Source organism: Benincasa hispida, chromosome 5, assembly GCF_027475165.1.
Source record: "Benincasa hispida cultivar pf3 chromosome 5, pf3_genome.v1.1, whole genome shotgun sequence".
Taxonomy (NCBI): Eukaryota; Viridiplantae; Streptophyta; class Magnoliopsida; order Cucurbitales; family Cucurbitaceae; genus Benincasa; species Benincasa hispida.
The window spans coordinates 65,289,615-65,314,158 of record NC_143482.1 but is presented as its reverse complement, the minus strand read 5'-3'; the positions used below and the strand labels follow the sequence as shown (position 1 = coordinate 65,314,158).

General features: G+C 31.7%; 2 protein-coding genes across 4 annotated transcripts; one reads left to right on the top strand and one right to left on the bottom strand.

The window, feature by feature from the left end:
- The first annotated feature begins 3,759 nt into the window (after positions 1-3,759).
- LOC120077794 (Pentatricopeptide repeat (PPR-like) superfamily protein) lies at positions 3,760-9,092 on the top strand. Of its 3 annotated transcripts, none has more exons than XM_039031831.2 (3): positions 3,760-4,013; positions 4,402-6,141; positions 7,545-9,092. In XM_039031831.2, exon 2 carries the CDS (start codon positions 4,416-4,418, stop codon positions 5,784-5,786), a length of 1,371 nt encoding a protein of 456 aa, XP_038887759.1. In that variant the 5' UTR covers positions 3,760-4,013; positions 4,402-4,415; the 3' UTR covers positions 5,787-6,141; positions 7,545-9,092. The 3 variants fall into 3 exon arrangements, with proteins under 3 accessions (XP_038887759.1, XP_038887760.1, XP_038887761.1); XM_039031832.2 differs by lacking the exon at positions 7,545-9,092 and adding an exon at positions 6,253-6,501; XM_039031833.2 differs by having other exon boundaries at positions 3,877-4,004.
- On the bottom strand, positions 7,417-8,430 carry LOC120077795 (uncharacterized). Its single transcript, XM_039031834.2, has 2 exons — positions 8,024-8,430; positions 7,417-7,855 (listed from the first exon to the last, which is right to left on the bottom strand). The coding sequence occupies exons 1-2, from the start codon at positions 8,428-8,430 to the stop codon at positions 7,618-7,620; spliced, it is 645 nt and encodes a 214-aa protein (XP_038887762.1). The 3' UTR covers positions 7,417-7,617.
- Positions 9,093-24,544: the final 15,452 nt, after the last annotated feature.

The following is a 24,544-nucleotide window of genomic DNA, read 5'->3' as shown; positions in this document are numbered from 1 at the left end:
ATAAACAATACCTCACACCAACAAGTCAACGCCGATTTTGTTATTTAAATTGAACTTTTATATATTAATACATATTACTTTATAATCTTTATTCAAAATATAAAAGAAAGATAAATCGAGGGGCACGTACCTCCTACTTGGATTGCCCTTATTTGTTTACGTGTTGTGTTAAAGCTCGTCATTTATATGCAGTAGAATAAAAATATATCTATTAGTAACAGTTCTTGAACATGAGAAAACCTTTAAAAACGATTCGTTCTATTGTATATAATTTTAAATTGTATGTACGATATAATCTTAAACTTCTAATTTTATGTCGTTGGAAAAAATTAAATAGGTAATAATTTGTTTGTAATATCTACTTGAAGTACATAAAAAAATAAAAATGGAAAAAGTAAATAAAAAGATATATAATTATTGTAGCTTCATTTGAGTAGACATTCAGAAGACCATTATGCCAGTTCTACGTATATTTTAATAGCAGTTAACACTATAAAAACTCATAGTTACGATTCTAATTTATTCGGTAAACGAACATTTCCATTTCAATTATTCACAACAATTACATTTCAAATTCATTACATGTTTGGGGCGTTAGAAAAACATGTTGGCCCAAATAACCCGATCAATCCAACCTAATATATACAGTTTAGGTTAAGTTAGTTAGATTCAAAAAAACGAAAATTTTATGGGTCCAGTCATTTTATGGGTTTACCTAAAACAATTAGAACTTATTATTAATTTAAAACAATGTGGGTTATTTATTTATTTTTTACATAAGGTACAATTCTATATACATATATTTATTTGAAGGGAAGATGACCTTTTTGGTATCTATGTTTGAGGTCTAATTTCTACTTGGTTCTTAGGTTTTAAAATGTTCATTTAATCCTTAAGTTTTGAATTTGGTTTCAATCTAGTCCCTAGGTTACAAAATGTTGCAATTTTACCCTTGGCATTTGAGTTTTATTTGAATTTGATCCATATATTTCAAGATTTTACATTTTAACCTCAAATTTTCATTAATACTCACTTTCAAACATTGAATTTAATATTTATTATTCAATTCAAAATAACTATGAAATAAAATTTTAAATTTTATTTTGAAAGTGGTGACAATGAAACTTGACTACTTATAACTCAATTAATTATTTAAATTTATTAACATACATTATCACCGAAGACGAAAAAATAGTATTTAGTAAAAAATTTGTGTTAAAAATATAAATCTTAAAATATATAGACCAAACTCAAACATAACTCAAATGTCGAGAGTAAAATTGTAGGTTTTTGAAAATTAGGGATTGAATTGAAACCAAACTCAAAACACGAGAATTAAATGTGTAACATTTTGAAATCTAAAGGAAAAAGAAAAAAAAACCCCGAAATCTAGGGATCAAAAAGGTAATTTACCCTTATTTAATTATATTCAATTTAATGTAATTTTCTGGATAATGTAGTCGTTTGACAAGATTTCCAAATAAATTTATTTTGTTGAATTCGAACTTTGTATTTGTATTGATTTGTAGTACATGTAGATACAATCTCTAGTATATGTTTCTTTGATTCTTTACAATAATTTTAAGCCTTCCAGATCTTCTTGGAGCTTCAACTTCGAAGTCTTCAAGAGTTTGAAATTTTAGTTTCTTTAAGTTTTCATTCTTTCGATCTTTTAGAACTTGGGAGTTTGAGTTCTTCAAAATTCGAGAGCCACGATCCTCGATTCTTCAAAGCTTGAAAACTTTGGAGTTTCAGTCTTTGGTGCTTGAGAACTTAAGAGCTTCGACCTTCGGAGCTTGAGAGCTTGAAGAACCTCGATCATCAGTTATTCGAATTTTGAGAGTTTGAGAGCTTCAATCTTCAACTCTCAAGAATTTTAGAATTTCAATCTCTTGGGGATTGAAAACTTAGGAGCTTCAGTTTTCAAAACCTTCTATCCTCAAAGCTTCTAATACTCTTTCAAACGAAGGGGTGACCTCTATATATATATAGAATCTCCATAGACCTTATATGGGCTTGGACCAAGGTTGGACTCTGGGTCCAAGTATTGAGCTTGAGTCCAACCTTTAATCTAACCCAAAATTTCACCATGGGCTTGAATTGGATTGGGTCTGAACAACTTTAATTACTCAGCCCCATCCATTTTATAATTTCCACAACGAGCACGAACTTACATGACATCTTATGATTAGTCTAAATTTTTCATTCGACAGTAATCTCCAACAACTACAACAAATAATTTTGTTATCACTTAGGTAAAAAGAAAAATCATGTTATGATATTGAATTGCTAATATTAACTCGATATAAAAATAATTATATATGTATTTATCACATATTAATATCTTACTGCTTCTAATAATAATAATAATAATAATAATTGAGTACCTAAAACCAACTCAATTCAAATAGTTGATGGTCAAATTAGGCTTGGTTCCTTAATCAACAAGAGAGTTGTATAGGTTAAAGAAATTATTATTATTATTATTATTTTGCAAAGATATTGTAATTAAAGTGTGGTGTGGGGGATCGAACCTCTAATCTCAAAGGCGATAGTATAAACACTATGTCATTTGAGCCATGAAAACTTACAATCCAAACAATTGATAGTTTGTTCAATAAAAGATCTGAAAGCATAAAATTGAAAACAAGTGAGTTAGAGAAAACAATATTACATTTCATGTTTTCAAATAAGTGTTTCGGTAACCGATTCAAAAATTGGATTCTAATTTTAAAAAATCATATTTGTACTAATTTATTAATCATAAAACTAGTCGTCTACATACTGAATATTAATTGAAGACAAACTAACATAAATTTATTTATGAACATATCTTATGTTAAAAAAATTGTATAAGTATTATTTTGTAATATTATATAATTTATAATATATTATCTAATATATATTTTAAGAATTAATAACATGACATGCTTAATTTTTAAATATTTTTTTTTGAAAATATTCTGCACATTAAAATTTTAAAGTTTAAATCCATATACAATAAAAATATAAAAATATTATTTTCAAAATTTAAATAATATAATTTGAAAACCGTTTTGAGGGCCGGTTTGGATTGATTTAAAAAAAAGTATTTTTCAGAAACTAACTTTTATTTAAACACTTTTAATAAAAATGTATTAAAATATATTTGAAAAACTATTTCGAATTATTACCAAACATTCCAATTTCTTAAAAGATAACTTGTTTTACAAATTAAACACTTGAAAATTTATTATATATACACCATTAAAAAATATCAACCGAATTATAACATTGAAAACATAAAAAAAAAAAAAATAATAATAATAAATCGACAACCCATGCCAAAATTTAGACACAATCCAAACATAACTCACGAACATCTTTACTCCACAAGTGAGGAGAGATTTTTGTACGAATGATCTTCCCACAAATGTCTTTATGTTTTTTGACTCGTCCCTCACAAACATATGAAATATAATATTTTGTTTATGTCATAATCTACTACTGCCTTTTATAAGGTATTTAAGGATGACCAACAACTATCGTATCTCTAATGGGATGGTCATCCCCATCGCTATAAAAAAGTGTCACAACAAACTTGTGAGAAATTTAAGAAAAACATAATAAATTTATGCATTTTATAACTTATTGCATTGGGAGTCTCTGTGTACTCTAATACGATAATCGTCTCTATCAAAATTTTAGTGATAGAGATTGTTATCGTATCATGACTATAATAGATTTGATTATCCTAACGCAATAAGCTATGGGGCACAAGTTAGATTTCGTACATGGATGAAAGGTGGGTAAGAAAGATAAATGCTCGTTTGGAGGTCATAGGTAGAATAAACTCGGTGAATTACTGACATCTTTTTTTTTTTTTCTTCTTTGGCAAACGAAACACGACCTAATCTCTAGGTTAATATAAGACCAGTGAGGTGGGCAGTGGGTGACGCAGAAGCAGAGGGGGAGAGGCGACACATTTCACTGGAAATTTCTTCCATTTCTACATTTTCCCGAAGGTTCAGTGGGTATTACTTCTTGAATTTCGTAATGGTGTCATTCGTGTTCTACTGATGGGCTCGAGTGAATAATTTCGCTGAAAATTGATTTTCGATTTTGATTTTACTTTATCGAGACATCAATTCTTTGTTTTCTTTCGACGAGATTGCCCATCTTACCCAAATTACTTTTCAAGCTGGACTCGATCTTCTCAAAGATTCAAATGAGTTTTGCTCTCTCCATGTTTTTTTCATGAATTCTTTAAGTTTCTGGTTGTTTTTTCTTTTTTCTAGCTAGGAATGCGAATGCCTTTTTGACTTTGGCCTAGATTTTCTTTGCTTCAATTGTCTTGTTCTAGCTTTCACATATTTCGATCTGCAAAATATTTATTATCTCATTCACATACTGAATTGGCAGGTTAAATTTGAAGAATGGTCTGCAAATATTCTACAAAATTGTTGAATATCTGTGTGGCCTCATTTTGTAAGTCTCAGCAAATGCAGAAAGCTGAAATTGTCATAATAGACGCCATTCGTATAGGAGTTCTCCCTGATTTAGTAACTTACAATACTTTGGTCGATGGATATTGTCGATTTAGCGGCATCGATGCTGCTTATTCTGTTCTTCATAGAATGAGGGAAGCTGGTATTCGTCCAGATGTGATTACTTATAATTCTTTGATAGCCGGTGCAACTAGGAATTGTTCATTAGAACACTCCCTTAAATTGTTTAAAGAAATGATTCAATCAGGCATCAGTCCTGATATATGGAGTTACAACACTTTGATGCACTGTTTCTTCATATCAGGAAAGCCAGATGAAGCCAACAGAGTTTTTCAGGAAATTATACTTAAGGATCTCCATCCTCATCCGGTTACGTTTAATACGATGATTAACGGCCTTTGCAAACATGGATATACAAGTAATGCTATTATGTTATTCAGAAATTTACAGCACCATGGATTTGTTCCTCAATTAGTTACATATAACATTCTGATTAATGGACTTTGCAAGGTGGGTAGGTTGAAGGCTGCTTGGAGGATGCTCAATGAGGCTATGGATTCAGGTCTCGAGCCTGATGCCATAACATACCTGACATTGATGAAAAGTTGCTTTAGACGTAGGAAATATGAACATGGATTGGAGATTTTCTTTGAAATGATAAACAAAGGATTTGGTTTTGATGCCTTTGCTTACTGCACCGTTATTGGTGCTTTTCTTAAGTTAGGTTGGTTTGAAGAGGCAAATTTTTGGATGCAACGGATGATAAAAAATGGAATGGGAATTGATTTAGTTTCTTATAACACATTTGTTAATTTGTACTGTAAAGAAGGTAAACTGGACGCGGCATATAAGTTGTTGGATGAGATAGAGTCAAAGGGACTAGAATGCGATGACTACACACATGCTATAATGGTTGATGGGCTGTGCAGGGATGGTAATATTGAGGGGGCCAGGCAACATTTGAATTACATGTATACAACAGGCTTTACTTCAAACTTGGTAGCCTTGAATTGTCTAATTGATAGGTATTGTAAGGCTGGACAAATTGACCAAGCAATGAAATTGTTTGCATCAATGGAAACAAGGGATTCTTTTACCTACACCTCCTTGGTGCACAATCTGTGCAAGGCAAGGAGATTCCGTAGTGCGTCAAAGTTATTGCTTTCGGGCTTAAGAGGTGGCATGGAGGTTCTTGAGACCACACAACGTGCAGTTATCGACGGTCTTTGTTCTTCCGGATTTACAAGTGAAGCAAGGAAGCTCAGAACAAAAATACGTTTGGCTCAGCTCTTTCATTGATAATTGGATTTAAATGCTATACCATATGGCAAAAATGGCTTTAACTTTGAAAGCCAATGCAAGCTTCAATTGCCATGAGGTAGCCCTTAAACTGCATACTGGTTGCCTGTTAAAATCTCATCTAAAACACAATGAATGTTTTAAAAGATCTCAGGACATTGATTATTATCACAGAAAGCTCGAACACGGTTAACTGAGTTATATATTTGACGATCATATTCAATGTGATTGATCAGTGGCCTCTGCCTCTTCAAAACGGATAAATTGATGCAGTTTTTGGAAGGGTAAACTGACCCTGTTTGTCTCGTTTGAAGTTAACTTCAAGTCCTTAGAGTTCCTTTAGTTGGACATCCAGGTAAAACAATTTTATATATGGATTCTGCATCTTTTATTTGTATATGTTGTTTTGGAGTGTCAAGTATCATCTGTGCGGACTAGTGGCTGAATTTTGCCTTTGTGTGAACAGATTTATTTTACCACTTCACACTGCAAGATTTTCAGCCTGTTCTTGAGAATCTATGGGGATTATCTTATGGCCTCCAGCTTTAATTTAGGAACCCCCCCTTTTTTTGGTTTCCTCACAAGTATTTGCTTTTTAAAGTTTATTTATCTTCACTATTTTTAATCCACGAACAAGTTTCGTTTGCCTATTGTAAATATTGTTTATATTGAGAAGAGGAGAAGTAATCTGTAGAGTTTGGTATATTTTCTTCAATTTGAAATGCTATGCTTGCAATTATAATACATGTTGTTTGAGGCTGCTTTTGAAAGGGTTAAAATCACATTTACTTGTTCAAAATCATTTCAAGACATACATCATTTAACCTTAATTTTTATGTTATGAAAACCGTATTTAAAAGCATAAACCAAACATTAAATTGATTTTTATTTTTTAGAATAATTTTTTAACATGAAAAAAAGAAGAAGTGATTCTGATTGTCAAAATCATCCCAAAAACATGCCTTTATTGTTATTGTTTTTATAGATGTTCAATCCAGTTGAACAAAGCACCTTTCATAATTATCAATCTTTTCCTTAAATTTCTGACACTTTGAATTTCCCATTTATATTGTTCATTTCTCATCTTGTATCTTCTTAATTCATTACTCTGTAGCAATATTTTCGGAAAAACATCGTGAGTAGAACAGAAATTTAATTTTTAAATGGACTAATTTATTAAAAATGTTATATAGCTATTCATTTAACATGCAAGGTAACTATGGTTAGAAACTAGAAAGTAGAGCCACCATATAAAGAACACCCCCCCACCCACCCAAAAAAAAAAAAAAAAAAAAATCTCTATGCTTATTGCCTGCCTTCTTTGTTCGATCGCTCGACAAAGACGTGCCTTATAAAATATATTTTAATTTGGAAACGGTAAATAGTTTAGTGAATTATAACTATTTCTGTAGCTTGCATTGCAATCTCTCTCTCTGGCTAACTATTTTGAATTTTCTTACCCTTGGCACAGAATTATTCTGAGGAAAGTGAATGCCATTTCATTCACCAACCCCAAGATTGCAATTATGAGATTTTTTCTTTAGAGAAAATGAATACTACACATTGTCATTCAGTCTTCTATGTTTCTGAGTATCATTTACCATTTGCATTGTTCTAAATAACTAGTCTGTTTGATCTCGATCTCCCTTCTGCTGATTTATTTAGGCTCTAGGCATGAAATGTGTGAACATATATTTATATATATACATGTTTGTCAATTCCTCCCTATGTGAAACTGTTGCTTTTCCTTATTCCCAGGTCTGGGATTGTACGTGTGGAATCTTTATTACTGGTTAATGTGATGATAGGATGTTTGAGAAAGACTCGCTCATCATCCGAAGAAATCTACACGAAAAAACCATGGGAGGAGGAAAGCTAGAACTGTGCATGTTAATAGGAAATTACAGAAGCGTTGCCCCCAGCAACATGATAATGAAACCTCATTGTCCAAGGACACCGTAGACACGGTTGAGCTTGCTACCAACCTCCTTTCATTCTGCTGTATCGCGAAACCGCTACTCCTGTTTCTCCTCACATTTGTTGCGGTCTGACCACAAATCTCACACTGTCTATCATTAGAAAGGGATGGTATTGAATTGGTGTTCTATTAAGTGCACCATATCTGATATCGATATCATTAGAAAGGGATGGTATTGAATTGGTGTTCTATTAAGTGCACCATATCTGATATCGAAAACGGTGAAGAAAGGAGATGATGAAGATCAGAGGAATTTTACCTGTTGCCTCGATGCATAAACCAAATCTCGGCACAGTCACGGTGGGATATTCCAAGCTCGTCTTTACAGCTACATCCGAGGTGTATGAGATCTGAAGTTATTGACTCGTGTTCGGAGCTCAAATGACATATCCTGCAAACCTTTTCTTCACTAGAATCTTCACCATCCATTGAACCACCATTGCTTTTTATATCAATGATGCAATTTTGATTACTCTCTGGCTGTCTAGAGCTCTCTTGCATTTCCTCTCCATGCCTCTTGCCATCCTCCTCATTCTCATGCACACGGTTCTCGCTTTCCCCTCCAATGACCCCTTTTGCTTCATGAGGTCTCGATGGCGATGCAGCAATTGTCCCAGATTCATTTGGACTTGTTATCCCACTCGATCCCTCGTCTTGTTTGATCATATCGATGTTTCGTCTCCACGAACAAGTTTACGTTTCATGGAACTTCAAAGCGGCATACCACCATTGGAACAAAATAGTGAAAATGAAGGGCGATATAAAGTAATTGAATTGCTGCTTCAAATGCTTCAGTTAGCTTCAAGTGATTTCGTATTGGTTTGTAGAAACAAGTATGGAACGAATGATAAAAGAGTTTATAAGATTAAATGGGCGAGAATCAGACTGTTGTCTTTCTTTAGTATGAAGCAAGGGAGACTGACAATTACACGGAATTTCAACTTACTGTCTGAAATAAGCTTTTCTCCTTGGTTGGTTGGATGGACAAGACAAGAATTTGTGGGAAGAGGGCTATTATCCAGTGTGGCACAGCCCCATCACAAGTCACTCCAAAAAAAAAGAGCAACAACAGAGAAGAAAGCAAAGGGAACTACCAGGAAATACCTATTGTTCCTGCCTCAAAGCAATCAAAACCTACCAAGATCCCCAAGAGTTGTAAGCTTTTCTAACTCTTATTATGCAATGACAGAGTTGTTCTTAAAGCATGTTCGGAGTGATTAAAATCACTTTGATGGTATGAAAATTAGACAAAATTTCAGAGTGATTTTAAACTCAACAAAAATAATTTTAATCTTTTCAATATGCCTTTAATCAATTAAATTCGGATTTATCTTGTTGGTTTTGCTTACGACTTGATTGATTGATTTTTGAAAATTGCTGAAAAACTCCCACACGTTTTCGATGACATGACCCTCTCTTTTGTTTGTAAGGCTTGGATTTGTAACTACTTTAACTGCATAGGACACGTTTTCTTAAAAGTTGGAGGAGAAAACAAAAACCTCCGACAAGGTAAAAGGGTTTTAAACAAGTCTCATATGTTTTAAAAATAAAGTGGATTGGATTATTATTATTTTCTTTTTAAATAAAATAATGTTGATTTCCTTTAGTAACTATTCATGTTTCGTTGGGTATTCATTTGATTTTTGTTTTTTCTTTGTTTTTTTTTTAATTTTAAGTTTATAAACACTCAGTTTACATCTAAATTCCTTCATTTGTTATATAGATTTTTACTTATTTTCAAAAATCAAGCTTTTTTTTTTTTAAAAAAAAAAACAGAACTTGTTTTTGTTATTAAAATTTGGTTAAGCATTCACTCTTGTATTTAAGGAAGAAACAAATCGTGGTAAGAAATTGAGAGGTAATAAATCTAATTTCAAAATAAAAAACCAATTTTTTATCAAATGGGTGTTTGATTTTTTGTTTTGGTTTTAAAAAATTGTGTTTGTTTTGTTCTATTATAATATAGAAATATGTAGACATTAGAATTCTTAGCCAATTTCTATTTTTTTTTTTTTATTCTTTTAGATATTGACTTTGATTTTGAAAATATTTCTAATATATAGACATCAAAACATAAAAAACGGCAGATGGAAGTGGCGTTTATGTTAATTTTCAAACCAAATTGATACCAAATATGACATTAGTTTTTTATTTTGAAAATTAAGTCTATAAATATCTTTTCAATATATGGACGCGTGTGTAATATATATATATATATATAAAAGAATTTGTTTTTCATTTTTGTAATTTAGCTATGAATTCAATGCGGGTTACTGAGGGAAAACAAATACAAAATTTAAAAATTAACTCCTCCACAGTCCTTTATATTTCATATAAAAAATCATTTCAACTTGAGGAGGTGATATTATATATTCTCAGTTGGAATTCCATATTTGTGCGAAAACCATAAGATGAAGACCTTATTTTGGTGATAAAAGTTCAATTTTTGTGCAATAAATTAAAGGATATAGAATATAGGATTTTTGTACGGATGTAACTACTTTAGACTTACACCTATGCCGTTGACAGCTGCCTGGAGCTGAGCTTCGACTCTGAAAGGCCGACACTCTCCTTTTCTTTTTCAATTTTCACATGGAATAATGAACATATATACGTATATACTTTTTGTTTTTATACTTTGAAAACGTTTATTTTGATGTAAATTTTAACCTGTTTATTTTAATGTTTGTACTTTGAAGATGTTCATTCGGATCTTATTTAAAATTTAAACATAAATTTTCTAGGTAATTTAAACCTTTAAAAACGAATGTATTGTTACATTTTAGCCAATTTTGTGATTGAAGCGAATAATAAAGAGACAAATATAGATTAATGATTTAGAAGGTCACTTTTTTTAAGTACAAGAAAAAACATAATTTAAATGGAACTAAAATAGTCCCATGATTCAAAACGGAAAGTACGTGGACTAAAATGAAAAAAGATACCGGTTAAAGTGGCAAATTTTTATTCTTTTTTTCTTTTTGTTAAAAAATATTTTGTTTATTTTTAAAATAATAATTCAAATGATATAGACTACTTTGTTCTAGTATACACGTTGTGAGTTAATTGAACCATTATCAGTGAGATATGAAAAATCAAGTATGGTAGTACTTATTTCCTATTCATAATTTGACGCGTCATCAAATGATATATTAATTTATTATCCATCTATTTACTAGACCTTATATAATTATTAAATTCTACTTTTGTGGTAAGCAATTGATGAAAGCTTTTTCATATTACTATAGTACTCTTGCCGTTACTTAAAAAAATTTAAAGTTTTCTTTTGTTCAAGTATATGCGGAAAGACATATTTGAAATCTTCTTATGTTAGTTGACTTTTTTTTTTTCCCGGAAAATGTGTACATATATTGAAAATTTGAGGGCATCAAGTCTTTGATTTTGAGGTAGTTATTACTAGTTTTATTCTAGTTTAGTTGTTTTTGCAAGGAACGAACTATACTATATTAAAAAGATGGGATTTGTCAAGAACATTTTTGGACCAATACCCTTTACAAAATCTATTAGTTACATCTATGCCATTTCAAAACACAAATCATTTCAATTATTGCTATGAAGTGTGCTAGATAATTATAAAACCTTGGGACTTTTTATTTTTTAACGTTGAAAATCATTAAGCTTCTTGACGTTACACTTCTTACCATGGACTCTTCCTTTATCTCAATTGGACTTCGTCCCTTCCTCTACAATTTTGGTAGAAGAAATATGTGTCATTCAATCTAGCGAGGGAAGGATATTTCCTCCCTTTTTATAACTGATAATAATATTATTTATAACATTGGAATTCTTATTAGGGCTATTTCTAAATATAAAAAATAAACCAAAATATTTATAAAATATGGCAAAATTTTAGAATTATTAATGATAAACGCTAATAGACACTGATAGACTTCTAGTGATATTGATACAATGTCTATCAACGTCTATAATTCATAATTAAAAAATTTTGCTATATCTTATAAATATGGTTAACAGTTTTACCATTTGAAATAATTTCACTTCTTATTATTACATATTAAACTATTCTTCACATGTTAATTGTAATAAAACCTAGCACTATGTTTTTTTCTTTTTATTTCCTACTATTAAAAAAAAAAACAAATATTTGATGTTGTATAAAACTATATTAACTTTAACAAAATGAATATTCTTATAAATATATTGTTTGTTTAGAATGAATAATTATATATATCGTTTAATTCTTATGAAACATATGTTGTTTAATTATAAAATTAGTAGTCTTATTTTTTTCACTTCTAAAAATTAGTATACGTGGTTGAATCTATTAGTGTTTTCTAAATGAAATAAATTAATAGTAAAACATATGTTGTTTAATTATATATATTTTTTGAAAATATTGTTTGAAATGTGAAAAAGAAGCATTATTATTTATTGAAATATAGAACTATTTAAATAGTAAATGTTATCGGTATTCGAAAAATAAAATTGAAAAATATTAGAAAAAAAAAAAAACCGACTCCTCTCACTCACACTACTTAATGTAGCATGAAGTATTTAATTACAATTTTGATTAAAAAAACATGTTAGCAAATAGGAACTCAACATGTGCTTGAGAAACAAAATGGAACTCAAGAGAGAGAGAGAAAAAAAAAAAAAAAAAAAACTGTGAAGCTCAAATATTATTCATGTAAGCAACATCAATATTCTAAAATAATGTTAAATTAAGTATTCAATAAAAAAATGTTCAATACAATTTATTAAAAAACCAAAAATCAAATGAGTTTGTTCCCGTCCTCTCTAAAACAAGGTAAATGTAGCGGTATTGTCTTTTGTAAATTTGTTGTAACTGTTATTAACATGCTGTTGAGGCCAATAATTTATGTTTTCGTGGTTGTTTACGCATTCTTGGTGAAAATTCAATAATCTCGACCGTGATTGCGTATAATTCCACCGAGATTTAGCATATGGTTTGAAATCTCGGGCAAGATATATATATAGTTGCACCGAGATTGAATATCCCCAAGATTTTAACTGGATTTATTAAGTTTATTGAACCTGTATATGATTTTTTTCAGGGATGCCTCGTATATTTGTTTGTTTTCGGGGTGTATGGAAGGAGGATGAGAAAGAATACATAGGGGTCAATTGAAAGGGTTGATTGTTAGCGTCGGAATAAAGTATGAGGAGTTTTTACGGAAAATATATAGAATTAGTGGGATAAATTTTGTTGAATTTGAATGGGTTACAAGGTGTTTGTACAATGTTAGGCCGATTGTATCTGCCTTTGTGATCAGTAATCAAGAAGATCTCCATTTTTTCTTAACTAGTGACGATGTGTCTCAAATGACCCTTTTAATATCGAAGTTACCAGTGTCCATAAAACTCAGGAGTACGATACCATCATATCCAGTTCAAAATGTTTCAACATTCACATCTGAACTTGAGTTTATTCATGAATAAAATATGGTTCCCAATGAGGTGCGATCATTAAGTCCATTGAATAATAATGTATGTCTGTTAGATTTGGGAGAATACGGATGGGTTGTTGAATATGGAATATGTGGACCTATCTGAGGATGTTGTTAACGATGAGGCTGTGTTTGAAGTGGACATGTTAGTGGATTATGATGTGGACGTTAATGTGGCAGATATAGATATGTCCGAGGTGGTTGTTAATATTGTTCATGTGGTAAAGTCAATGATGAATGTAAAACCAAGAGTTGAAAGATGACCTTTTGGTGATAGAAATCTGATAACTGACGGTGAGCATTATGCAGATTCAGTAGGAAGTGGTGAACACTGTATCAGCTGTAACAAAAGGAAGCGTACCGAAAAATTAATGGCAAACACCATAGTCATCTCATCTAAGTCTACTATAGAAAATGTCCAAGTTGGTAATATATTTTTAAGCAAAAAAGATTTGATTAAGAAACTGTCTGTCTTTGCCATTAGGAAGAACTTCCAGTATCGTGTTGATAGATATACTAAGAAGTTATATATTTTAAGATGCGTAGAATTGACTTGACAATGGAAGATTAGGGCCATTAGAATGAAAGACTCTAAAATGTTCAAAACTAGTAAATATGTTAGTGTCCACACATGCTAGAAGATATTAAGAAAACATGATTATAAACAAGCTAAGAGTTAGGTTATAACGGAACTGATTAAGTCTAAATATCAGGATGTTAGTCGTTATTATAAATTGAAGGAAATTATTCAAAACTTTCGCGAGGAGTATGGGATGGACATTAGTTATGAGAGGGCATGGTGGACCAGGGAAGCTGTGTTGTCCTTAACGGGAAGGTCCCTAAAAAGTCATTATGTTTATTACTGCGATATGGGGAAGCGCTGAAGGTTGCCAATTATGGGACTCACTATGAGTTGGAGATTGATCCCGATGAGCATTTTAAATACATTTATATGGCACTTAGAGCTCCAATAAGAAAATTGTATCAGGCTAGTTATTGTTGTTGATGCTGCACATACGAAAAGGAAGTATAAGTGTATTATGCTCGTAGTAGTTTCAATTGATGCTAATAAATAAATATACCCAATTGCTTTCGTTTTAGGGATAAATAAAATGATGATTCATGGACATGGTTCATGAGAAGGTTGCAATCAACTGTTGGTGTGGTTAAGGGTTGGTGTTCTTATCCAATCGACACAAAAGCATTGCGAAATCCATTGCTACAGTTTTTCCTTATGCATTCCACGCATTGTATATCCATCATTTGAGCCCGAACCTGATAACAAAGTTCAACAACGATAACGTGTATTCAAACTATATGTTAGCAGTAAGGGCATGTCGGGAGTCCATCTTCCGATACAATTGGAATAAGTTGGCTCCCTACAACCGTGTTCAAAAATACCTTACCGATGTTAGGTTGTCAAGGTGCGCTCGAGTATATTAAGGGGGAATGAGGTATGATGATGTAGGTCTACTGACTGAAATCAAGAATTGGCTAGCGACCCAATTCCAAATGAAATATTTGGGAGGGACACAATTTGTTATGGGCATTCAGATCTTTAGAGATCAAAAGAATAGAACGTTAGCCCTGTCTCAGGTATCATAACAAGATGCTTGTTAAGTTTTCGATGCAGAACTCCAGGAGAGGTTTAATCTCTTTCAGACATAGAGTTATATTACCTAAGGAATAGTGTCCTAAAACACCTCAAAAAGTTGAGGAAATGAGACAAATCCCCCATGCATCAACTATTGGTTGTCTGATGTATGCAGTGTTATGTACTATACCTGACATCTGCTATGCAGTGGGGATAGTCAGTATATATCAATATAATCCAATATTTGATCACTGGACTATCATTAAGAACATCCTCAAGTATCTACGAGGAACGAAGGACTACATGTTCGTGTATGGTTTTAAGGATCTAATCCTTATAGAATACACAGACTCTGATTTCCAAATTGATAAGGATTTTAGGAAATCCACATTAGGATCAATATGCACTGTTACAGATGAGCAGTAGTCTGAAGGAGCAACAAGCAGGGGTGCATTTCTAACTCCACTATGGAGGTTGAGTACGTAGCGGCTTGTAAAGCTGCTAAAAAAGTTGTGTGACTTAGGAAATTCTTGACAGATCTGGAAGTAGTTCCAGACATTGTGATAATTCCCAAGAGCCTAGGAGTTACAGCGCGAGAAGCACATAGAGCGGGAGTATCTCATCTAAGAGATTGTGTATCGAGGGGATGTGATCGTCACGCAAATAACTTTGAAGCACAACGTTGTTGGTCCATTTACAAAAGCCCTCATGACTAAAGTGTTTGAGGGTCACCTGCAGAGTATGGGTCTACGGGACAAGCCACATTTCATCTATGGCAAGTGGGTGATTTTGTACTAGACGCGTATTATGCCCTATTTTATTGTTTTATGTGTACTTTTATATTAGTATGACTTTTATGATGTACACCCTACTAGCTTTAGGACAAGTGAGATATTGTTGGGATTGATGCCCTAAATCTCGTGGATCTTGTAGTTTGTAATTGTCATATACAAACATTTTATTTATTTAATAAAATATGAGATGTTTTATTAAATATTTAGTAGCATTAACCCACACACCAATAAACTAATATCCAAGGTTATCATTTATAGCTTAAACATGTATGTAAAGAAATATATGTGGATCATGTTTAAGTGATAACCCAAATGATCTCTAGTAGATGGATAAGGCTGGGTACCTTACCCTAATGACATTACGAATATGGTCCGCTTTGTAAATGTTACAATTGTTATAAAGTGCTATAAATGACATGATCCGGATCATTCATGTAGAGACATGTGAACGGAGGTATTCTATACAAAGGAGTTTGTATAAGATCGGATCATGAAATGACTAGTCTCATTATATAACGTCGTTTATAATAGAGACTTACATTTCACCAGGATGACCATAGGTGACATGACATGAATCCTGAGTGAGTTGTAAACTTCTGCCTATGAAAGCGGTCATTTGATTTATATAGGTCAGAGTGGCCAGATCGCCGACTCAATAAGTCTACCATTTTGGGGATTCATCTTATTCGGGAGTTGGGAACATAGATACACAAGACGAAATTCACTCCTTCCCTAACGTCTAGGTAAGTAGATAAATTGCTCCCTTAAGGGTTGATTTTGGGGCTTGAACAATGTTGCAAAATAGTTAATTGGCCCAGCTGTACTTACAAGTGATCTATAAAGGGTTATCGCGTTGTTGATTGGTTGATATGGACACAAGATATATTTGTAATAACGAGAGTGCAACTGTTGATATTTAGTGGAGTGCCCGACAGTTAACAGATGGTGGATCTCGTGACTAAAGAATTTAGTCAGTTATTCACGTACTATTTGAGCTTCAAACTATAGGTCCATAAGGTCCCCTTAGTAGCTCAATGGATTCAAGTTGAGAATCAGTTCTTGGGGTTGATTTGAAATGTTCAAATTGACAAGAGAAAATTCGATTATATATGATATGATCGATATGATGTATGACATACATCAAGTGGAGGATTAATAAAAATATAATTTACATTAAGTACCATAAAATAGAAAAAGAACTATGGTTTATATGTTTCGTGAGATAAAATATTTAAATTATAGGTTATAAATATAATATGGTAAGTTAATTATCAGATATATGAAGGAAATCGAATCTGAGATTTTCATGAGCAACGGAAAAAGATCATTCCAAATTACAATCATGAATGAACATTATAATTACAGTCGTAAACAAAACGTACAGTTATGCAATCAATACAAAAATTATAACGTGAACAATCAAATAAACAAGGAGAATGCTACGAACGTTTGTTGACTCGTCTCCACACTCCTTGCTCACAAACGCTCGAACACAGCAACCTCGAATGCTCGAACAACACGACTGCAATACTGCACGAACACTTCGTCTTCGTCCTCAGCAATCGCCCTTGTCACGAACTCTCCAGCAACACGAACGGCCTCCACATAACCTCGACGGTATCGAGTTGAGTATGACACCACCAAGAAGGTTACCTTGGTATTCTCGGTGTGAGAATCCATAGAGTGGGCTCTATTTGGACTTGGATTGAGGCAGAAGAAGAAGGAACGAACAATCGTGTACACGATTGGGCAAGTGGAAGAAGACAGAAACCTATTGCATAGGTTGGTGCCCAATCGTTTAGCACAGTGTTTGTCGCCTACAAATCACTACACGATCGTTTACTTCGCTAAAGTTGTCGCTTAGTAAATCGATATTTACTTGACAAGCTCCGTGAGTTTCTTTTTGCGAGAGAGAAAACTAAAAAACAAAGTTTCAACCTTTTGTAAAAACTTACTAAAATTAGGAAAACAATTTTCCTTTTATCTCATGTTTACCATGAACCACCAATAACCTCCCACTCAATTGGTTATTAGATAAAAAGATTTAATTATCCAATAATGAATATTATTATAAATATAAATGATAACCAACTTATCATACTATATTTATAACCTATAATTTTAATATTTCATCTCATGAAACATATAAACCATAGTTCTTTTTCTATTCTATAGTACTTAATGTAAATCTCATTTACATCAATCTTCCACTAGATATATCTCATATATCATACCGATTATATCATATATAATCAAAATACCTTTTGTCAATTTGAACATTTCAAATCAACACCAAGAACTGGTCCTCAACTGAATCCATTGAGCTACCAAGGGAATCTTATGTACCTGTAGCTCGAAGCTTCAACGGTACGTGAATAACTGACAAAACTTTTTAGTCAAGGGATCCACCATCTGTTAACTGCCAGACACTCCACTAAAGACTGACAACTAAACTCTCTTTACCATAGAGATATTATGTGTCCATCTTATCCAATCAGCAGCGCGACAACCCTTCATAGATCGCTTGTAAGTACAGCTCGGCCAAAAACCGTTATGCCCCTGTAGTTACATCTAACTTCTTAAGTACCGTTGATTCCTCTAATAAACATAAGTCATAGTCCTACTATGACTAAGTCCTTCCAAAGAGAAACTGATGCCACTATGTTCAAACCCCGGAATCAGCCATTAAGGGAGCAATCTCTCTACTTATCCCTACTTCAGGAAAGGAGTGAATTCCATCTTGTGGATTGAGTTCCCAGCTCCCAGATCAGACAAGTCCCCAAAAAGGTAGGCATGTTGAGTTGACAATCTGGTCACTCTCACCCATACTAATCAAATGACTGCCCTCAAAGGCAGGAGTTCCCAAAACACTTAGGATTGAGGTCGTGTCACCTATGGTCGTTTAGGTGAGATGCAAGTCTCTAGTATCAACGACATTATGTACAAAGTCTATTCATCTCGTGATCTAGGTCTTATACAAAATCTTTGTATAGGACACCTCTGCTCACACATCTCCACATGAAATGGTCAGGATCTACCATCTGTAGTAGTTTACAACACTTTCAAACCTCTACAAAACGGGTCGTATCCGTAGTGTCACCAGGATCAGGTATCCCACCTTAATCCTTATACTACATACCTATTTAGGTTATCACTTAAGGCATGATCCACTTGTATATCATATATGCATGTTTAAGTTCACATAAGATGACCAAGAAACTTTGTTTATTGGATATAAGTAAATGCCAGAATTAAATAACACTTATTTAAACAGTTATTTCACCATAAAAGAGTGTCGTTTTAAGTTCCATGCATGCATGTATTTAGTAACGGCCTAACTTAAGTTCTAGGGGGTCGGGCCGTTATAGAATATCACTTACATTGTCTCCATTTTTAAATCTGATGATGAAAGCGTTCAACGAAGATATTTGACTAAAACCCTGAGAGAACACTTCAAGAGAACAATGGGAGAATTTCATGGGGAGTTCAACAAAAAGTGAATACTAGGAGTGACCTTCCATTTTGTTAATACCAATGCTATTGAATGCTATTGGTAAAATATTAGTTGGGAATAAATGCTTTGGTGGAATGTTGGTGTTGTATTGAATACACATTGAATGGTTGAAGGAAGAAGATGGAAGGGTTTGGTAGGAAGGATTTTTAAAACTGGGGATCATTTTGGAATTTCCCATGGGCAAAAGGTCAGTGGTAGAAAAGTTTTTAGGAAGAGGTAATTGGTAGAAAAGTTTTTGGTCTTTGGTCTTTTTGTGAAATTTTACAAGAACCACCACCACCATAATAATAATAATAAAAGAAAAATCCTTCAATCAGCGAAGAACCCACCATAGGCGACAACATCTTCGACTGAAACCCATCGTTAGCAATTGAACAAGGGTTTCAACTCTTTTTTTTTTTTTTTAATTCTTTAAAATCACTTTTAAAGAAATCAAAATTGAATCACAATACCACAAACATAAACCAACAATTCAACATGAATGATCACTTGTTAGTAAGAATACTTTAAATCTACATTGAATAGATTAACCATATGATCATTCATGTCAAATTGTCAATAATAACATACTTGAAGTATGGGGTGGGAGAATCTAACCTCAGACCTCAAGTGCAATAGTAGAAGCACTATGTCAGTTGAGCTATACTCTTGTTGGCTTATCCAATTAAGAATCTATAGCGTCATTAATTAAATCATATGAGAGAGTCCAATCTAATAAAATATTGATTCACATACAAAGCTCGTACTTTAATTATATGTATTATTATTTGAATACATCTAACAAGACTCATACCAACAATATATTTTATCATTGATAGACTATCCAAATTTTGTTATATTTGTAATTTTTTTTTTACATTATGCTATGTATACCAATATTTTGAATGATTGGTATATTTGCAATTGTTCATTATTACTACTATTATTATTATTTAATTTTATTGTTTCTAAGGATTTTTTTCCAGCCGTCTCCTTTTATTGCTTTTGTCAACAATTTGTAGCGGGCAAATTGCAATTTAAGTTATGCAACCAAGCCAAAGTCATAAAAGGAAACAGATATAATTTAACTCACACTTCCCAATGTTATGTTTTTAGCTATAGCCTATTGGGCTATATTTCTTTAAATATTATTTGGATCTTTTTAGCTATTTGTTTATTTATTTGAAGTATTTCATTTTAATTTGATTTTTTTTTAGAAAATTGAGTTTAGCCGAGAGAAAATATTAAAAAGTTATATTAGATTTGAGTAGTTTGAGATTATTATTATTTTTTTATCAAAATTAGTTGTTGCATCTTATTGAAACGACTATTGGTCCATCGTCGTTTGCTTACGGTTTGTGTATAACAAATAATTGTCCTTGCGACAACACTGACATAAGAATGTCTTGACTATCTATTAACAGGGTTTTTGTTATTTCATTTTATAACCCATTGTTATTTCGTATAACTTGGTTTTTGTATATCGTGTACATATGTCTACATTGTAATTATCTATATCAAATTAAGATGTAATCAATTTATTAGTGTTATTTAGGTTTTATATACATTGTTTCACCCAACTCGACACGAGACCATCGTAGTGTAGCTAACCAGGGGAAAGTGTTTACTGGGGGTAGGTAGCGGCAAGCGAGAGCAGATTGGGGGTTTGAAGAAAAACAAACACGAAACTTCGTTCTTCAACAAAGTGTTCACTTCTTTTTCGTCAGGTTTCATTCGATTTGTTGTGGATTGGATAATGGAAATATTAATTAAAGATATATTATGTATCAACTAAAGATAAATGTGAGAATATAGTGAAATTAAAGATCAAATTGAAGTCAATTTTTCGATTTAAATTTTAAAATGTTGTGATCATTTTGAGAACTATGTAATATATAATTATGTGTTAGTTATATAGTTATGGTGTCTATCTTGTAATGTATTTGTAACGTAAAATAATTGGGAAAAAAACAAATTAAAATAAATTCAGGTGTCATAAAACGAAAAAAGAAGGAATATTTTGTAAATGTAATTGTAGGCAGCTTTATATCTTATTTTGGTCGTGCACTTTGTTCTATTTTGGTTTTTTTTATTTTTTTTATCATCATTTTGGTGCGTAGATTTTCAAATGTGCTATAATTATTTTTTTACAATGTTTACAATAATATATGTTCCTATTGAATTTTGGTATCTACGATAAAATTATTATGCGCAGGAAGAATCAAGGAAATATCTTGCATAATGGAGAACCTTACAGCTATGTGGTGTTTGGCCACCAACACTTTGACATTCAAGTTAATAATCATTTAGAAAGAGAGCTAGAGAATAGGAATTATATTCATGATGTTTTTTAATGTATCTATAATGTCTTGAGTCCTTTTGATATATAGAGAATTCGTTTTGTAGATCACTTGGTTAATTAATCTTCTATATAATTAACTTGATCGTTAATAACTTAATATAAGGCATCATGAATGAATCAAGCATGTGTAGTTGACTTAATAGACGAATATTTAGTCATAATTTGTTCATCATGGCTGATGGGTCTTCGATATTGTTTTCGTGTCATGGCCACTTCCATGAGTCGACTTCTAAGACCTCGTTAACTTCCATGACCGACCCCTAAGAGTCGACCTTCCTGGTTTTTGTTGATCTTACGTCAGTAATTGATCTATTTAGCTTTTATGGTTGAATCTATGGATCGACAACCATACTTAGTCAAATAAAATCCCTCTTTTGAAATGATCAATTGGATCGTTCTTTATAGCTAAATATCTCGCCATATTTTTTACCCACAATAATATGTGTTTGTTTGTTTTTTTTTTTTTTTTTCGAGAAAGCAACTATATCTAACTTTGAAAAGGTAATCACTTTAATTATTTTTGCATTATGTTGTTTTCTATTTAATATTCGTTTATCCAATGTTTATCCCAACTGCATATCACTTGAAATAATGCTCATATCAATATGATGGTATTATACCATCAATTTATTAGAAACAAAATATACCTAATGATTATAATTATTATTTGTTAAATTTTATGCATCTTAAATATACATTTAAAATAAACAACTATAATGTGACAAAAAAAAATGGATAACATGATTTTGAAAACAAATGATATCTAGACACACACGACATACAAATAGCTGTAGTTCCAAGCTAAATGTCAGGATGAACTTAAGTTATTTTTAATTAATTTATAAACACAGTTATAAATTTTATATAATTATTATTTTAAAAATTCATATAATTGATAAAAATGTTATATTAATACATATTTTAAGTAAAAAAAAATCATTAAATTTATAACATCAAATATTATATTCATATTTTCTACTCCATAATGTAATTCTACCTTCAAAGTTCACCTAATAAAAATCAAAATTTGAATATACCCAAAAGCTAGGAAAAATCTACTACACATCATCTAAAAATAGTTTAAAAATATATATATATTTTTACAAATATAAATCTGTCATAAGAAAAAAAAACCAAGCAAGCAGATTTCTACGAATACATAGGATAGGATTTAATTTAACTGTTTAAAGAAAATATAAAATTTATACAATTTTTGTCGAGAAGGGAAACGCCATTTGCATCCTGACGACCTGATCTGATTGCGAATACGCGCTTTTCGAAGCCGTGATAAAAATCACCTCTCATTACAATTTACAAATTGACATTATTCTACGGATTATTTTTAAATATAGAAAAATAAATTAAAATATTTATAAAATATAGTAAAATTTTAGAATTATCAATAATAGATGTTGATAGATTTCTATCCGTGTCGATTAGTGATATGATAGACACTGATAGAAGTCTATTAGTGTCTATCAATATCTTTCAACATCTATCATTGTTAGTTCTAAAATTTTGCTATATCTTGTAAATATTTTCAACAGTTTTATTATTTGAAATAATTTCCCTTATTCCATAGATGGGGCTTTTAGGAGCTAAACCTCTAGGATTTCTAATTGAGCAAACCCATCATCTAGCATTGGTTACTGGCACACTTTATCAACAAATTTTGTATCGATGTCTCGTATGACGTCTCATATACTTGTCATTTACACGGTTGAACTTGGTATATAAGGTGTATATTTTAGCTCATTTCATGCAAGCACCACGACAAGACAAATTGGGATGTTGCAGTTCGTACAGTTCGTTATTTGAGTAGTCAAAGTTAAGAGATTCTCCTTCGTTCCAGCTGCGATATTTCTCTATCAAGTTCATGTGATTTGGATTAAATCAGTTATCCCTTAACTTGTCGCTCTCTCTCATGTTGGCTTGGTTTTCTTGTTGGTTCTCTTATTTCTTGGAAAACAAAGAAGCAACAAACGGTGTCTCGTTTGTCCCCATAAATCAAGTATCGCTCCATGGCTTTTATTACTTCTGAACTTAAATGACTCAAAATATTACTTGAGAGTTTTCGAGTAGATTTCATTCTCATGCCATAAATTTATTTTGTGATAGTAAATCAATATTACATATTGCTCAAAATCGAGTTTTTCATGAACACATAAAGCACGTCGAGGTGGATTATCATTATGTTCGAGATGCTGTTCAGGATGACATCATTAGTACTCGTCATGTTTCTAGCAACGAGCAACTTGCAGATATCTTTACAAAGGCTCTATTTTTTAAAGTTTATAGTTAGGATTGTGACATTCATTATTATTTTTATATAGAAAGAAATGGAACCTTTTACATCGAGTTGATAATACAATTTTATTTTAGTTGAGCACGTCAATTTGAAAGTTTATAATTAAAATGGATAAACTCGATAAATTTACTTAGAGGTGTTCAAAAAACCCGATGACCCGAAAAAACCGATCAACCTAACCCAACTCGTACGGTTTGAGTTGGGTTATCAACTCATTTGGGTTGGGTTGGGTTCAAATAAATGAATATATTATGGGTTGGGTTGGTTCATGGGTTCACCTAATATAGTCCAAACCAACTCGAATTTATTATTAACTTTAAAATATATTTGTTTATTACCTATAACACAATTATTTATACATTTGATTTTAGTTTTATTTCATTCTAATATTTTTTAATAATTTGTTATTCAACAACTCTTAAAAGTTTTTTTTTGCTTTTTTTTTACTATATAAATTGAAATTGAGTTGTTAATCTTAATTCAATATATGAAAATAATTAAAATTATATTTTTACATATTTATGTTTTGCTTTTTTCTATAACAAAATTTTAAGTAAATGACCCGATTAACCCGAACCAATCCAACCCAAATATTTGGATTGGGTTGAGTTCATTTTTTAATAAGGATTATTTGGATGGAAGAAATAATTGGGTTGGGTCAACTCAACCCATAAACACCTCTAAGTTTACCAAAGGTAACGAAATAATAATTAAAAAAAAAAAAAAAGAAAAAGGGAAAAAAAGGAAAAAAAAGCAGGAAAAAGGAAAAGAGCGCGGCC

What these genes read in the sequence shown, in the direction of transcription:
- LOC120077794 (XM_039031831.2), top strand. Translation starts at nt 4,416, where the DNA reads ATGGTCTGCAAATATTCTACAAAATTGTTGAATATCTGTGTGGCCTCA.
- LOC120077795 (XM_039031834.2), bottom strand. Translation starts at nt 8,430, where the DNA reads ATGATCAAACAAGACGAGGGATCGAGTGGGATAACAAGTCCAAATGAA. An exon ending in TTTATGCATCGAGGCAACAG is followed by an intron (nt 7,856 to 8,023) that starts GTAAAATTCCTC and finishes TTCTAATGATAG; the next exon opens with ACAGTGTGAGATTTGTGGTC.